This window comes from Nansenia antarctica (genome assembly GCF_963989245.1).
Source record: "Nansenia antarctica genome assembly, chromosome: 5".
Classification (NCBI taxonomy): domain Eukaryota; kingdom Metazoa; phylum Chordata; class Actinopteri; order Argentiniformes; family Microstomatidae; genus Nansenia; species Nansenia antarctica.
Genome location: NC_137690.1, coordinates 2,109,602 through 2,125,456, shown reverse-complemented (window position 1 = coordinate 2,125,456; position 15,855 = coordinate 2,109,602). Strand labels below are relative to the sequence as shown.

The window sequence follows — 15,855 nt, the reverse complement described above, 5'->3', positions numbered from 1 at the left end:
CGGCATGATGGGCGAGCTGCTGGGTGGGCTGGCGGACATGATCGTGGCCCCCCTCACCATCAACAACGAGAGAGCCCAGTACATCGAGTTCTCCAAGCCATTCAAGTACCAGGGGCTCACCATCCTGGTTAAGAAGGTGTGTGTGTGTGTGTGTGTGGGGGGACGGGACGGGGACCCTGACCCTGACCCTGACCCAGACCCTGTGCGTGCATGTGTGCGTACCCTGCCTCTGACTGCTGTGTGTGTGTGTCTGTGTGTGTATTATGTGTGTGTGCGTGTGTGTGTGTGTGTGTGTGTATTATGTGTGTGTGTGTGTGTGTGTGTGTGTGTGTTATGTGTGTGTGCGTGTGTGTGTATTATGTGTGTGTGTGCGTTTGTGTATTATGTGTGTGTGTGTGTGTGTGTATTATGTGTGTGTGTGTATTATGTGTGTGTGTGTGTGTGTGTGTGTGTGTGTGTGTGTGCGTGTGTGTGTGTGTGTGTGTGTGTGTGCAGGAGATCCCTCGCAGCACGCTGGACTCCTTCATGCAGCCGTTCCAGAGCACGCTGTGGCTGCTGGTGGGGCTGTCGGTCCACGTGGTGGCGGTGATGCTCTACCTATTAGACCGATTCAGGTAGGCCGGGGGGAGGGTGGGGGAGGCTGGGGGAGGGTGAGGGAGGCTGGGGGAGGCCTGGGGAGGCCAGGGGAGGCTGGGGGAGGATGGGGAAGGGTGGGGGAGGCCGGGGGAGGATGAGGGAGGATGGGGGAGGCTGGGGGAGGATGGGGAAGGGTGGGGGAGGCCGGGGGAGGCTGGGCGAGGCCTGGGGAGGCCAAGGGAGGGTGGGGGAGGCTGGGGGAGGCTGGGGAGGCCAGGGGAGGCTGGGGGAGGATGGGGGAGGCTGGGGGAGGCCTGGGGAGGCCAGGGGAGGCTGGGGGAGGGTGGGGGAGGCCAGGGGAGGCCTGGGGGAGGCTGGGGGAGGCTGGGGGAGGCCTGGGGAGGCCAGGGGAGGCTGGGGGAGGATGGGGAAGGGTGGGGGAGGCCGGGGGAGGCCTGGGGGAGGCTGGGGGAGGATGAGGGAGGGTGGGGGAAGCCTGGGGAGGCTGGGGGAGGCTGGGAGAATAAAGTCCTGTGTCTGTGTGTCTGTGTATCTGTGTGTCTGTGTATGTCTGTGTGTCTGTATATGTCTGTGTGTCTGTGTGTCTGTGTGTGTGTGTGTGTGTGTGTGTCTGTGTGTGTGTGTGTGTGTGTGTCTGTGTGTGTGTGTGTGTGTGTGTGTGTCTGCAGCCCGTTTGGAAGGTTTAAAGTGAACAGTGAAGAAGAAGAAGAAGACGCCCTCACCTTGTCCTCCGCCATGTGGTTCTCATGGGGAGTACTGCTGAACTCTGGGATAGGAGAAGGTAAACAACACACTGAACTCTGGGATAGGAGGAGGTAAACAACACACTGAACTCTGGGATAGGAGGAGGTAAACAACACACTGAACTCTGGGATAGGAGGAGGTAAACAACACAACGACTCAACAGAAGTCACAATTCAACCAATTACAAATCCTAACCCTAACCCTGATTCTGCCTGTGCAGCCGTAACAGTTTTTTGTCCTTAACGTAAGGTAATGTCAATAACATGAATCTGTTGTGATGTAACTGTGTAACCATGGTGACCAGGTGCACCCCGGAGTTTCTCGGCCAGGATTCTGGGCATGGTGTGGGCGGGGTTCGCCATGATCATCGTGGCGTCCTACACCGCCAACCTGGCGGCCTTCCTGGTGCTGGACCGACCTGAGGAGCGCATCACCGGCATCAACGACCCCAGGGTACGACCCTGACCCCTGACCCTTGACCCTGGCCCTGGCCCTGACCCTATCAGGAGCTCTCATTCAATGTCACTTCGACTATGCCGTAACATCATGGTACTATAGAACCACAAAGGCCCATAAAACAAGACTCCAGACAGCCCAAAATAAACTGGTTAGGCTTCTGCTAGGCCTCAACCCTAGGACACATCTAACCGCTGCTCATTTTTTGAGCCTTGATTGGCTACGAGTAGTTGACAGAGTGCAGCAGCTTGCACTGGGCCTGGTCTACAAGATACGCTACACCACAAAGACACCCAAGTACCTGTCAACATACTTCCAAAAAGTGAACAACGTCCACACATACAACACCAGAGGAAGCTCCACGAACCACGTTCAACCGCGTTGCACCACAAACAAGGGGTTAAACTCGTTTGCAAACTATGCAGTAAAAATGTGGAACGCCCTTCCTATAATCTTAAAGGAGTGCAAAACACTGCCCACCTTCAAAACCACTCTCAAAAAACATTTACAGGAGGCTGCAATCCGTAACTGGACCCTCTAAATCAAAAATCAGATTAAAAGACCCGAACTACCCACTGTACATACTTTGTGTTTTGTCCCCCGCCCCCACCTGTGGTGTATGTCCCCACCTGTCCTACCCGCTGTACATACCTTATGTTTTGTTGTATTGTTCTTCCCATGATGGATGTGTGTTTATCTTGTAGATAGTAATAGTTATTTGTCTGTATTATCTTGTAGATAGTACTAGCTTTTTTGTCTGTCTTACATGTAACGATGAATTGAGAATCAAGGACCCCAATTGAAATAAGCCAGTGGCTTTCTTGGGTTTTTATCCTGTTAGTTGACCTTGTATGTAATATGTACTTTCATGTACCTACTTCTGCAAATCTTCTAATAAAGTTTTCAATCAATCAAAACCCTGACCCTGACCCTGACCCTGACCCCTGATCCTGACCCTGATCCCTGACCCTGACCCCTGACCCCTGGGGATGAAGAGGAGCTCGGTCTTGTTAAGATTGAGCTTGAGATGGTGGTCTGACATCCATGTTGAAATGTCAGCGAGACATGCAGAGACACGGGTTGCCACGTGTAGATCAGAGGGGGGGAAGGACAGGAAGAGTTGAGTGTCAGCTGCGTAGCTGTGGTAGGAGAACCCATGTGAGGAGATTACCGAGCCAAGAGACTTGGTGTAGAGGGAGAACAGTAGGGGCCCTAGGACTGAGCCAGTGTTGAGGGTTTGTGGAGAAGACAGCAATTCTCTCCAGGTCACCTGGTAGGAGCGACCCGCCAGGTAGGAAGAAAACCAGGAGTGTGCGGTGCCAGAGATGCCCAGTTCTGAGAGGATGGAGAGAAGGATCTGGTGGTTAACTGGAGGAGAGGGAGGAAGCTTGAGCAGAGTGGAGGGCTTCTGTGACAGCAAGGAGAGCAGTCTCAGTGGAGTGCCCAGCCTTGAAGCCGGATTGGTGGGGGTCTAAATGTTCCATCTTCCGGAGATAGTCAGTCAGTTGTTTGGATGCCGCGCGTTCAAAGGTTGCCGCGCGTACAAGACAGGGAGCAGCATTCTGGATGAGCTGCAGAGGTCTGATGGCGGAGGCGAGGAGCCCGGCCAGGAGTACGTTGCAGTAGTCAAGGCAGGAGATGACCAGTGACTGGGTCAGGAGTTGCGCTGCTTCTCTGGTGAGGAATGGACGTATCCTTCTGATGTTGTAGAGAAAGAATCTGCAGGAGCGTGCTGTCGCTGCGATGTTCTCTGCACAGGATAGGCAGTTGTCCAGTATCACCCCAAGGTTCTTCGCTGTCTGGGAGTAGGTTACAGTAGAGTTTTGGAAGTCTTGGAGAGGGCAGGCTTTCCCAGGGAGGAAGAGTAGCTCAGTCTTGTTAAGGTTGGTGATGGTGGGCTGACATCCATGCAGAGACACGTGTTGCCACATGAAGGTCAGAGGACAGGAAGAGTTGAGTGTCATCTGCGTAGCTGTGGTAGGAGAACCTGTGTGAGGAGATTACCGAGCCAAGAGACTTGGTATAGAGGGAGAACAATAAGGGCCCTAACGCTGACCCTAACCCTGACCCTAACCATGACCCTGACCCTGACCCTGACCGTAACTCTGACCCTGACCCTAACCATGACCCTGACCCTGACCGTAACTCTGGCCCTGACCCTGACCCTGATCCTGACCCTAACCCTGACCCTGACCCTGACCCTGACCCAGACCCTGACCCAGACCCTGACCCCTGACCCTGACCCTGCTTCCCTCCACAGCTGCGTAACCCATCAGACAAGTTCATCTACGCCACAGTGAAGCAGAGCTCTGTGACCCTGACCCCTGACCCTGACCCTGCTTCCCTCCACAGCTGCGTAACCCATCAGACAAGTTCATCTATGCCACAGTGAAGCAGAGCTTTGTGACCCTGACCCCTGACCCTGACCCTGACCGTAACTCTGACCCTGACCCTGACCTTGACCCTGACCCCTGACCCTGACCCTGACCCTGCTTCCCTCCACAGCTGCGTAACCCATCAGACAAGTTCATCTACGCCACAGTGAAGCAGCTCTGTGACCCTGACCCCTGACCCTGACCCTGACCCTGCTTCCCTCCACAGCTGCGTAACCCATCAGACAAGTTCATCTACGCCACAGTGAAGCAGAGCTCTGTGACCCTGACCCCTGACCCTGACCCTGACCCTGCTTCCCTCCACAGCTGCGTAACCCATCAGACAAGTTCATCTACGCCACAGTGAAGCAGAGCTCTGTGGACATCTACTTTCGGCGGCAGGTGGAGCTGAGCACCATGTACCGCCACATGGAGAAGCACAACTACGAGAGCGCCGCCGAGGCCATCCAGGCCGTACGGGACAAGTAAGTCTTAGGTAGTAGACTGGTCCCAGGTCACATATCCATTCTCAGGTAGTAGACCGGTCCCAGATGACAGCCACTAACGCAGGGGGGGAGTAAGGGGGGTTGTGTGTGTGTGGGGGGGGTCGAGGGTCATACTGTAGGTGTGGCGGGGGGGGGGAGGGGGGTTAAAGAAAGGCACTGTCTGTGTTTTTAATCTGTGTCTATTCTATTCCTTCTTCTCCCTCCTTCCATCCGCCCCTCCATCCCCCCCTCCCTCCATCCCTCCATCCCCCCTCCACCCCGTCCATCCCCCCCTCCCTCCACCCCCTCCATCCCCCCCTCCCTCCACCCCCTCCATCCCCCCCTCCCTCCACCCCCTCCATCCCCCCTCCCTCCATCCCTCCACCCCTCCATACCCCCATCCCTCCACCCCTCCATCCCCCCCTCCATCCACCCCCTCAATCCCTCCCTCCCTCCACCCCCTCCATCCCCCCCTCCATCCTCCCTCCATCCCTCCATCCTCCCTCCATCCCTCCATCCACCCCCTCCATCCCTCCCTCCCTCCACCCCCTCCCTCCACCCCTCCATCCCCCCCTCCATCCTCCCTCTATCTCTCCACCCCTCCCTCCCCCCCTCCCCCCTCTCTCCACCCCTCCCTCCCTCCCCCCCTCCCTCTCTCCCCCCCTCTCTCCACCCCTCCCTCCCTCCCTCCCTCCCTCCCCCCCTCCCTCCCCCCCTCCCTCCCCCCCTCCCTCCCCCCCTCCCCTCCTCCTCAGTATTTTGCATGCGTTCATCTGGGACTCTGCTGTATTGGAGTTCGAGGCGTCCCAGAAGTGCGACCTGGTGACCACCGGGGAGCTGTTCTTCCGCTCCGGCTTCGGCATCGGGATGAGGAAGGACAGCCCCTGGAAACAGAACGTTTCCCTGGCCATCCTCAGGTAGTAGACCAGCCCCTGGCCATTCTCAGGTAGTAGACCTGTCCCAGATCATAGAATGATAAAGCCATTCTCAGGTATTAGACCGGTCCCAGATCATAGTAGAGCCATTCCCAGGTGTTAGTCCAGCCCCCCCTGTGCTGAGCTGTGCCTGTGTGTCTGCAGCTCCCATGAGAACGGCTTCATGGAGGACCTGGATAAGACCTGGGTCCGCTACCAGGAGTGTGACTCCCGAAGCAACGCTCCCGCGACACTCACCTTCGAAAACATGGCTGGTACGTACGCTCCCTCCTCCCTCTCTCTCTCCCTCCCTCCTCCCTCTCTCTCTCTCTCCCTCTCCCTCTCTCTCCTTCTCCCTCCCTCTCTCTCTCTCTCCCTCTCCCTCTCCCTCTCTCCCTCTCTCTCCTTCTCCCTCCCTCTCTCTCTCTCTCTACATGGCTGGTAAGGTTCCCTCCTCATTGCACCAAGGGAGGGAGGCCGCTGGAGGTAGAAATGGGAGGCTGGAGGCTGGTAGTAACAGCATGGAGCGGATGGAGGAACGGCATCGACCAAACGCGTCCGCTTGATTCCGTTCCGTGCGTTACAATGAGCCTCCGACCTCCGGTTTCTACCTCCGCCAGCCTCCCCTGCACCATACTGCAGGGCTATCAGGAGATCTCTGCACTCGATCAAATTTCATGACCCTCCTTTCATGACCTTTCCTAGACATGTGCGTTCTACCACCCAGTATCCTTACATGTTCTAAATCACATCAGGATAAGCTAGTATGAAGCTATTTTGCAGTTTTTCTGTGAAGGAGGCAGGCTGATTTACAAGATGCGCCAACTAGTGGTCGTTGTGTGTAAGTAGCAGCTTCCCATTGTAAAGACTATGGTCATGTGACCCCCGAGGCGGCTCTTATAGTAGGTAACATAGACACGGCTGATCTACTGTTAACTCACCAACTGCCAAAGCATTCCGGAACACTCACCACCCACCCAGAGTTCCAAGTGTTTTATGCAGGTATTCTACCTAGCAACACTACTCTGATTGGCTACAAAATGAAGCTGAGAGTAGGTGAAATAGACACGGCTGTTCTAGTGTTAACATATCATATTGGTGTTTGTCTGCTCAGAGAGAGCAGAGAACATCAACACGGCTCCCAGCGGCTCACAGCCAAACACTTCTGGCGCTTTTCCACAGTCAGTCTTGGCAGCGGGGCTCGGCCCTGAGCCTCAGACCTTTAGTGTTTCCATCTCAGAGAACGGCCCCAGAAAAAGCCCCCAAAAAGCCCAGAAGAGCCCCAGGGCTAAGCCCTCTGGGACTACGGCGATGATAGACCAGAGCTGCCGGTGGCCCTGGGCACCCAAACGTGCGTCTTACCCACTCGATGAAAAGTGAAGACCTTTCTATACCATGTCTGTCGATTTAGCGCTCCCCAAACCCCCCCCCCCCCCCCTTCCAGTTGGCCGTCGGCCCAGCTACCACTAGCACCCCCCCCCCCCTCCACCCTCCCTCCCCATCCCCCCCCTGTCTCTATCCCCCTGTCTCCCACCCTCTGGAACTCTCTCCCTGCCCCCCCCTCTGGAACTCTCTCCCTGCCCCCCCCCCCCCCCCCCCCCTCTGGAACTCTCTCCCTGCCCCCCCCCCCCCCCCCCCCCCCTCTGGAACTCTCTCCCTGCCCCCCCCCCCCCCCCCCCCCCTCTGGAACTCTCTCCCTGCCCCCCCCCCCCCCCCCCTCTGGAACTCTCTCCCTGCCCCCCCCCCCCCCCCCCCCTCTGGAACTCTCTCCCTGCCCCCCCCCCCCCCCCCCTCTGGAACTCTCTCCCTGCCCCCCCCCCCCCCCCCCACCCTCTTGAACTCTCTCCCTGCAGCGATCCGCAACATCCCCCCACCCTGGACGCCTTTAAAACGGCCCATCTGTTTGCTAAGGCCTTCGGCCCCTAGTTCTGTTGTTGTTTTGTCATCCAGTCTGTTTATCTGACTGTTTTGTTCTTTTCTGTTTCTCTGTAAAACGTCCTTGGGTCCCCTGAAAGGCGCTATTGTAGGAGTGACGGCAATAACAGGACGATGTAGTCGGTTTGCCGGTAGAAAAACAATCATGTGCTTTATTCTCACTCTCTGCATGCGTACTGACAACAACAAACATTCATTCATTTCTGTCCCACTTATATCCCGTCATATCACCCGCTAAGCAGCCTGGGTGATGGAGTCAACACCAACATATCAACAGTGCTTTATACAAGGCTGGAACGCCGTGAATTACGAATACTCTGCTCACTAACGAGCGGTCACTACACACGTCCCCCCAGAATTCACAAGAACCGGCCCCAAAAAACGGTCAGGGACTCTGATAACTCGCCCAAAGCGACTCTGGCGCCCTTGAGCAGGCACAGGAGACCGAGGCAGGGGAAAAACAACAGGCGGACGTTTGGCCGGCCTCGGACGGCAGGGCAGGGGGTCTGCAGGAGCTAGGGTCGGGACTGTTTTAACAGGGGGGCGACCGCGGCGGGGCGGGTGGGCCACCTCGATGGGACGGTCCAAGTCCAGATGAGCTGGCTTAAGGCGATCCACCGAGATGCGTTCCTTACTACCCCCCATGTCGATAATAAAGGATTTGTCGCCTGTCTCCACGACCCGGTAGGGACCATCATAGGGCGGTTGCAGAGGGGCTCGATGGGCGTCTTGGTGGATAAAGACATACCCCGCTGCCTTAAGATCAGGCGGGACACGTACCTTAGGAACGCCGTGGCATGAGGTAGGGATCGGCCGGAAGGACTTGGCCTTGTCCAGCAGCGCACTTCGCTGTTCTGGTGCTGACCAGGGGACCGTAGCACAGGGGAGGAAATCCCCCGGAACCCGGAGGGGTTGGCCGTACACCAGCTCAGCAGAGGACGAAAGGAGGTCCTCCTTAGGTGCAGTACGGAGTCCCAGCATCACCCAAGGAAGCCTGTCGACCCAGCCGTCGCCCCGGAGATCGGCTTTAAGTGCAGCCTTCATGGACCGGTGAAAACGTTCACACAGGCCATTGGCCTGTGGGTGGTAAGCCGTAGTGCGGTGGAGGGAGACACCCAGCTGCTGAGTAATGGAAGTCCATAAGCCAGAAGTGAACTGGGCCCCCCGATCAGAGGAAAGGTCTGAGGGGACCCCAAACCGGGAGACCCAGGTGCCGATGAATGCGCGGGCCACCTCAGCTGTGGTAGTCTCCGTCAGTGGGACGGCCTCTGGCCAACGGGTGGTCCTGTCCACCATCGTCAGAAGGTGAGTGTACCCCCTGGAGGCGGGAAGGGGACCCACCAGATCAATGTTGACGTGGTCGAAGCGTCTTTCCGGGACCGTGAACCGCTCCAGCGGGTCCTTAACATGACGATGGACCTTCGCACGCTGGCATGGCACGCAGGTCCTGACCCACCCACCAATGTCAACCTTCATCCTGGGCCAGACGAATTTCGCCGCAATCAGGCGCTGCGAAGGTTTCCTGCCTGGGTGTGAGAGGCCATGTATGGCCTCGAAAACTTGCCGTCTCCATGCATGTGGAACCACGGGGCGCGGCTGCTCCATGGACACGTCACAAAGCAGCGTTGTGCCGTCGTCACTGAAGGGGATGTCCGCCAACTGGAGGCCAGAAACTTTAGTGCGGCATGCCTGGATGTCTGGGTCCGAAACCTGATCCGCAGCCATATGGGCGTAGTCGATGCCGAGGTGGACAGCCCCGATAGTGGCACGAGAGAGGCAGTCAGCTACGGGGTTGTCCTTCCCCGCCACATGCCGAATATCTGTAGTGAACTCTGAGATATAAGCCAGATGACGCTGCTGCCTGGCAGACCACGGCTCCGACACCTTAGCCATGGCAAAAATCAAGGGTTTGTGGTCCACAAAAACTGTGAATGGACGAGCCTCCAGCAGGAAACGGAAGTGCCTGACTGCCAAGTACAGAGCGAGGAGCTCTCGGTCAAAGGTGCTGTATTTTTGCTCACTGGAGCGGAGTTGTCGGCTGAAAAATGCCAGGGGTTGCCAAACCCCCTTGACCAGCTGTTCGTAAACGCCTCCAACGGCATAATCTGAGGCATCAGTTGTCAAGGCCACGGAAGCTTCAGGCACGGGGTGAGTCAGCATGGTCGCGCTCGCGAGGGCTTCCTTGGTGTCTGAGAATGCCTTTGACATTTCGTCGGACCATGTGATGATGTGCTTAGGGGTCTTGTCCTTGAGAGCCCCATACAGGGGTCGCATTAGGTGGGCAGCCTGGGGGATGAATCGATGGTAGAAATTCACCATCCCCAGGAACTCCTGTAAAGCTCTAATGCTGGTAGGGCGTGGGAGCTGCAGCACAGCGTCCACCTTTGATGGCAGCGGGACCGCCCCAGCAGTAGTGATGTGGTGGCCGAGGAAATCCATGGCAGGCAGTCCAAACTGGCACTTTGCTGGGTTGATGATTAATCCATGTTCCCGGAGGCGACTGAAGAGGAGACGGAGGTGGGATAGGTGCTCTGCCTTGGACGTGCTAGCTACCAGGATATCGTCTAGGTAGACAAACACAAAAGGGAGGTTGCCCAGCATGGCGTCCATCAACCTCTGAAAGGTCTGGGCAGCATTCTTGAGGCCAAACGGCATCCTCAAAAACTCAAAAAGTCCGAATGGTGTTATAACCGCTGTCTTGGGGACGTCCTGAGGGCTAACTGGCACCTGGTGGTATCCCCGTACCAAATCCACTTTAGAAAAAATAGACGCGCCCGCTAGATGGGCTGAAAAGTCTTGAATGTGTGGAACGGGGTAACGGTCAGGTGTGGTGACATCATTTAGACGCCGGTAGTCGCCGCACGGACGCCAGCCTCCGTTGGACTTGGGAACGAGATGGAGAGGCGAGGCCCAAGGACTGTCAGAACGGCGAATGATGCCAAGTGCCTCCATGGCTGCAAACTCCTCTTTCGCGATGGTGAGCTTGTGTGGGTCGAGGCGACGGGCCCTGGCATGCACTGGTGGGCCTTCCGTGGAGATGTAATGCATGACGCCGTGTTTGGTGGTAGCAGCCGAGAAGGTAGGTGTTGTGATGTCTGAGAACTCCAATAGAAGAGGAGAGAAATCATCAGCCGGTGAGACAGCACTGGACAGCTTCATTGCGGCTGCGTCACTGCGCTCACATGACAAGGAGCCGAATGTCTCAGCGTTGACGAGTCGGCGGTTCCCCACGTCCACCAGGAGGCTGTTAGCGCAGAGAAAGTCAGCGCCTAAGAGGGGAGTAGACACTTTGGCCAACACAAAACTCCAGGTAAAACGCTGGTCAGCAAAACACAAAGCCACAGTGCGCTTGCCGAAGGTAGCGATAGCACTGCCATTGGCAGCCTCAAGGGAGGGTCCTCGTTTCGCTGTTTTAATGTCTATTGCCGATACAGGCAGCATGCTCACCTGGGCACCTGTGTCACACAGAAAACGGCGGCCGGAGAGGGAGTCAGTGACGTACAGCAAGCCTGCAGAATGGCCGGCACCCACAGCTGCTAATGAGTGGCGGCCTGTGCGTTTCCCGACACACTGAAGTTGCATGGTGGCAGGCACTTCTTAGCTTTGTCCCCGAATTTCATATGGTAAAAGCACAACCCCGACGGCCTCACCCGTCGGGCCACAGCAGTAGTGGAGATGGAGAGTGGTTGGAACCCAAACTCATCCATGGTGGCTGTAAAACACTTCTTCCCAACTGAGAAAAATATATCCGCTTCCTTGGCTAGCTGACGAAAGTCTGTTTTGATGGAATTAGCCATTGAAAAACGAACCTGGTCTGGCAACTGTTGCAAAAAAAGCTCTTTAAAAAGAAAACACGGCTGATGGTCGCCCAGCAGAGCTAGCATGTGGTCCATCAGTTCAGAGGGTTTTGTGTCACCGAGCCCAGGGAGAGAGAGGAGCTGGCGTGCACGTTCTGATTCAGACAGACAAAACGTATCTATAAGGTGTGCCTTCAAGGTAACATATTTGTGCTGTGCCGGTGGGTTTTCAATAAGACTCACCACTCTCGCTGCTGTTGAATTGGTTAGAGCTGCTACCACGTAGTAGTATTTGGTATTATCCACGGTAACATCTCTGAGGGCGAATTGAGCTTCAGCTTGTGCAAACCATGCTATGGCATTTTGTTCCCAAAACTCGGGCAGCTTGAGTGAAACTGCGTTTGTTGTCATGTTCAATGATCTCCGAAAACGTTCGAGAGAAAACCAGGGTCACCAATGTAGGAGTGACGGCAATAACAGGACGATGTAGTCGGTTTGCCGGTAGAAAAACAATCATGTGCTTTATTCTCACTCTCTGCATGCGTACTGACAACAACAAACATTCATTCATTTCTGTCCCACTTATATCCCGTCATATCACCCGCTAAGCAGCCTGGGTGATGGAGTAAACACAAACATATCAACAGTGCTTTATACAAGGCTGGAACGCCGTGAATTACGAATACTCTGCTCACTAACGAGCGGTCACTACACTATATACAAATTAAAGTTACTATTATTATTATGAAAGTCTTAACAGGTCGTTATAATGCGTTAAACTCCTCCCCCTCCCCCTCCACAACATGTGGGCATCAATGGTGTCGCCTTAAGCTGGTTCAAGTCCTACCTGTCCGGCCATAGTTTCTCCGTTCAGCTAGGAGAATCTTTCTCTTCTGAGGCCCCTCAGAACCTGTGGGGTTCCTCAAGGGTCGATACTGGGGCCGCTTCTATTTCTCCATTACATGCTGCCCCTAGGCTCTATACATGCTGCCCCTAGGCTCTATCCTGGCAAACCATGGAGTGTCCTTCCACTGTTATGCTGACGACATCCAGGTCTATCTGCCACTAAAATGTAGAGGAAAGGTCTAGAGGCACTTCAGCCATCGCTCAACTTCCGCAGAAAGACCTAGAGAAGGTGATCCATGCCTTCATTACAACCTGGCTGGATTACTGCAACTCTTTGTATGTTGGCATCGACCAGTCTCTGCTCTGTCGACTGCAGCTAGTCCAAAATGCGGCTGCTTGACTCCTCACCGGCACCAAGAAGCGTGACCACATAACACCGATCCTGGCTTCACTCCACTGGCTCCCCGTCCGCTTCCGTACTGATTTTAAATTACTTTTGATTGTTTTTGAAATCACTAAATGAACAGGCACCTCCGTACTTGGCTGACCTCCTGTGCCACCATACCCCACCCAGAGCCCTTAGGTCAGCTGACCAGCTGCTGCTGGAGGTCCCTAGGACCAGACTCAGAACCAGAGGGGATAGAGCCTTCGCAAAGGCAGCCCCTAGGCTCTGGAATAGCCTCCCCCTCCACGTCAGAGCCCCCCAGAGCGTTGAGGCTTTTAAAACCTTATTTAAGACGTACCTCTTCTCCCTGGCCTTTCACCTGAGGTGAGCCCTGGTGTGTTCATGTTGGAATGGAATGGAATGGACTTTATTTGTCATTGCTACAGTACAGGTACCAAACAACGAAATTTAGGAGGGGTGGCTCCCCTGGTGTTAGGAAAGGGAAAAAAAAAAACATTTTTAGAAAAAGCATAAAAGCATAAAATCACAAGAAGGTAAGGAGCTGGTTTACATCAATAAAGGCTATGTACACAATCCACTGTACTATACTGCACAGATAGTCAACTAGGGTTGTCATATTGCACAAAAGTATTTTTTCACATTATTTTAAAGTGTCACAGTTTGCAGGCTTGAAAATGTACATGTTTGTGCCTCAGCACTAGCTGCCATACAATCCGTCCGGACTGTCCTGGGCCCAGAACTTAGGCCTTTTCTGTGTTCAGGGCCTTGACGGCCCTGTGGTAGAAGCAGTCCTTCAGTCTGTTTGTCTTAGCGGCCGGGGTCCTGTACCTCCTGTTCGAGGGCAGCTTGACAAAGTATACGTGCCCAGGGTGGGTCGGGTCCCTGGAGATCTTGGAGGCCCTCCTGAGACAGCGTGTGTTGTACAGCTCCTCCAGAGAGGGGAGGGGGGCGCCGGTGATCTTCTGTGCTGTTCTCACGACTCTCTGTAGCGCGTTTCTCTCCGCTGTTGTGCAGCTGTGGAACCAGTTGGAGATGCCGTAGGTGAGGATGCTCTCCACTGCGCCGTGGTAGAAGGCCACCAGTATCTCCTGCTTGTTGTGTTCTTTCCTGAGGCATCTCAGGGTGTATAGCCGCTGTTGTGCCCTCTTGATGGTGCCTTTTGTGTTGTCCTTCCAGGCCAGGTCATCCCGCATGTGGTGTCCCAGGAATCGGAGGGTTGAGACTCTCTCCACGCTCTCTCCGTCGATGAGCAGGGGCTGGATCTCGGACTTTTTCCTCCTGAAGTCTACGATGAATTCCTGGGTCTTTGACTTGTTTAGCAGCAGGTTGTTAACCTTGCACAGCTTGCTCAGTTGCTCTACCTCATCCCTGTACGCCGCCTCGTCCCCCCCCGAGATACATCCCACCACGGTGGTGTCGTCTGAAACTTTACGATGTAGTTGCTGGGGTGGACGGGGGTGAAGTCGTGGGTGTAGAGGTTGTAGAGGATGGGGCTTAGCACGCAGCCCTGGGGGGACCCAGTGCTGAGGCTGAGGGCTGTGGAGGTGTGGGGGCCCACCCGCACCCTCTGGGGGAAGTCCTTGATCCACGCACATATAGAGTGTGATAGACCCAGGTCTAGTAGTTTGGTCACTAGCCTGTCTGGAAGGATGGTGTTGAAGGCGGAGCTGAAGTCCACGAAGAGCAGTCTCGCGTAGCTGTTTCCCCTCTCCAGGTGGGATAGAGTGGCGTGGAGAGTCGTCGCTATGGCGTCCTCTGTGGACCTGTGGGCTCTGTAGGCGAACTGGTATGGATCCAGGTTGGGCGGGAGGCGTGTGAGTATGTGGGCCCGGACTAGTTTCTCGAAGCACTTCATGATGATTGGTGTGAGTGCCACCGGGCGGTAGTCGTTTAGGCAGCTCACCGTGCTTTTCTTCGGGACTGGGATGATAGTTGAGGTTTTCAGGCAGGGTGGGACGGTGGCCTGGGACAGGGACTGGTTAAAGATGTTGGTGAAAACCCCGGCCAGCTGGTCGGCGCAGTCTCTCAGCACCCGTCCCAGGACGCCATCCGGCCCCGAGGCTTTCCTGGGGTCCACCGCCTTCAGTACGCGTCTCACCTCATGCTCTGTGAGGGTGAGGCTGCTGAGAGCTGGAGAGAGTGGTGTTTGTGTTGTGGTTACCTCCGTTCGCCCCTCGTCGAACCGGGCGTAGAAGGTGTTCAGCTTTCCCGCCAGCAGGGGGTCGTCCTCTGCGGCTGTGAGCCTGTTGGCTCTGAAGTTTGTCATCTGCTGCACCCCCTGCCACATCCGCCTGGAGTCGTTGCTCAGGAGGCATTCCTCAATCTTCTCTCTGTGCTCTGCCTTGGCCGCTTTGATGCCGCGCTTTAGGTTGGCCCTGGTGGAGCTGTACAGCGGTGTGCGCTTCCCTGCGAAGAAGGCGTTGTCCCTCTCATTTATCAGTTTTTGGACCTTCCCAGTCATCCATGGCTTCGTGTTAGGGTAGACCCGGACCCGTTTGTCCACGGTGACTGAGTTGGTGCAGTTCACTATGTGGTTCAGAACCGACGACGTGTACTGTTCCAGGTCCTCATGCTCATATTCCTGCCATAGGGTGTCATTTAGGCAGATCTGCAGTGGAGCGGACCCTTCTGGCCAGGTTCTGACAGTCTTAGTGGTGGTGGGAGCACTTTTCCCCATTGTGGTGTATGCAGGAATCAGGAGGATTGACACATGGTCAGACATGCCTAGATGAGCTAGCGGACTAGCCTTGTAAGCACGTTTGATGTTGGTGTATACCTTATCCAGTGTTTTTTCTCCTCTCGTTGCACATTTTACATGCTGATAGAACTTGGGTAGTACTGCCTTCAGGTCGACATGATTAAAGTCCCCCGCTATGATGTGAATAGCCTGTGGATCAGTGCTTTGTTGGCTGCTAATGACGTCATAATAATATAGTCGCGCCAATGCTACTTTGCTGTCTGAGCTAGGCGCTATATACACACATGTAATTAGCACCGCGTTAAACTCCCTAGGGAGGTATGTGGGTCGGCATTTAACAGTCAAGTATTCCAGGTCAGGGGAGCAGTGGCTACTTACAGTTTTCGTGTTTAAGCACCAGCTATCCTTCGTTGATATTATGATCCCACCTCCTCTTGACTTCCCGCTAAGCAGCTCCGTTCGGTCAGCGCGATGTAGCGTGCGCCCCTCTAAGCTAACAGTAGCGTCCACAATGTTGTCATTTAGCCAGGTTTCGGTCAGAATAATCACGCAGCTATCCCCAACGATGTTGTTTTTGGCCACCTGTAGTCTCAGTTCATCCATCT

The 15,855-nt window shown here is 55.3% G+C and overlaps 1 protein-coding gene across 1 annotated transcript in view; it reads left to right on the top strand.

Moving 5' to 3' along the window:
• Window positions 1-4: 4 nt before the first annotated feature.
• The window catches only part of LOC308158528 (glutamate receptor ionotropic, NMDA 1), a gene marked incomplete at both ends in the record, with an annotated part of 27,118 nt that continues 11,267 nt past the window's right edge, over window positions 5-15,855 (top strand). The window contains 7 exons of the mRNA XM_080532168.1: window positions 5-136; window positions 496-614; window positions 1,266-1,378; window positions 1,646-1,794; window positions 4,497-4,654; window positions 5,410-5,571; window positions 5,734-5,843. Coding sequence (XP_080388294.1) covers window positions 5-136; window positions 496-614; window positions 1,266-1,378; window positions 1,646-1,794; window positions 4,497-4,654; window positions 5,410-5,571; window positions 5,734-5,843 — 943 coding nt within the window. The remainder of the gene's footprint in view (window positions 137-495; window positions 615-1,265; window positions 1,379-1,645; window positions 1,795-4,496; window positions 4,655-5,409; window positions 5,572-5,733; window positions 5,844-15,855) is intronic.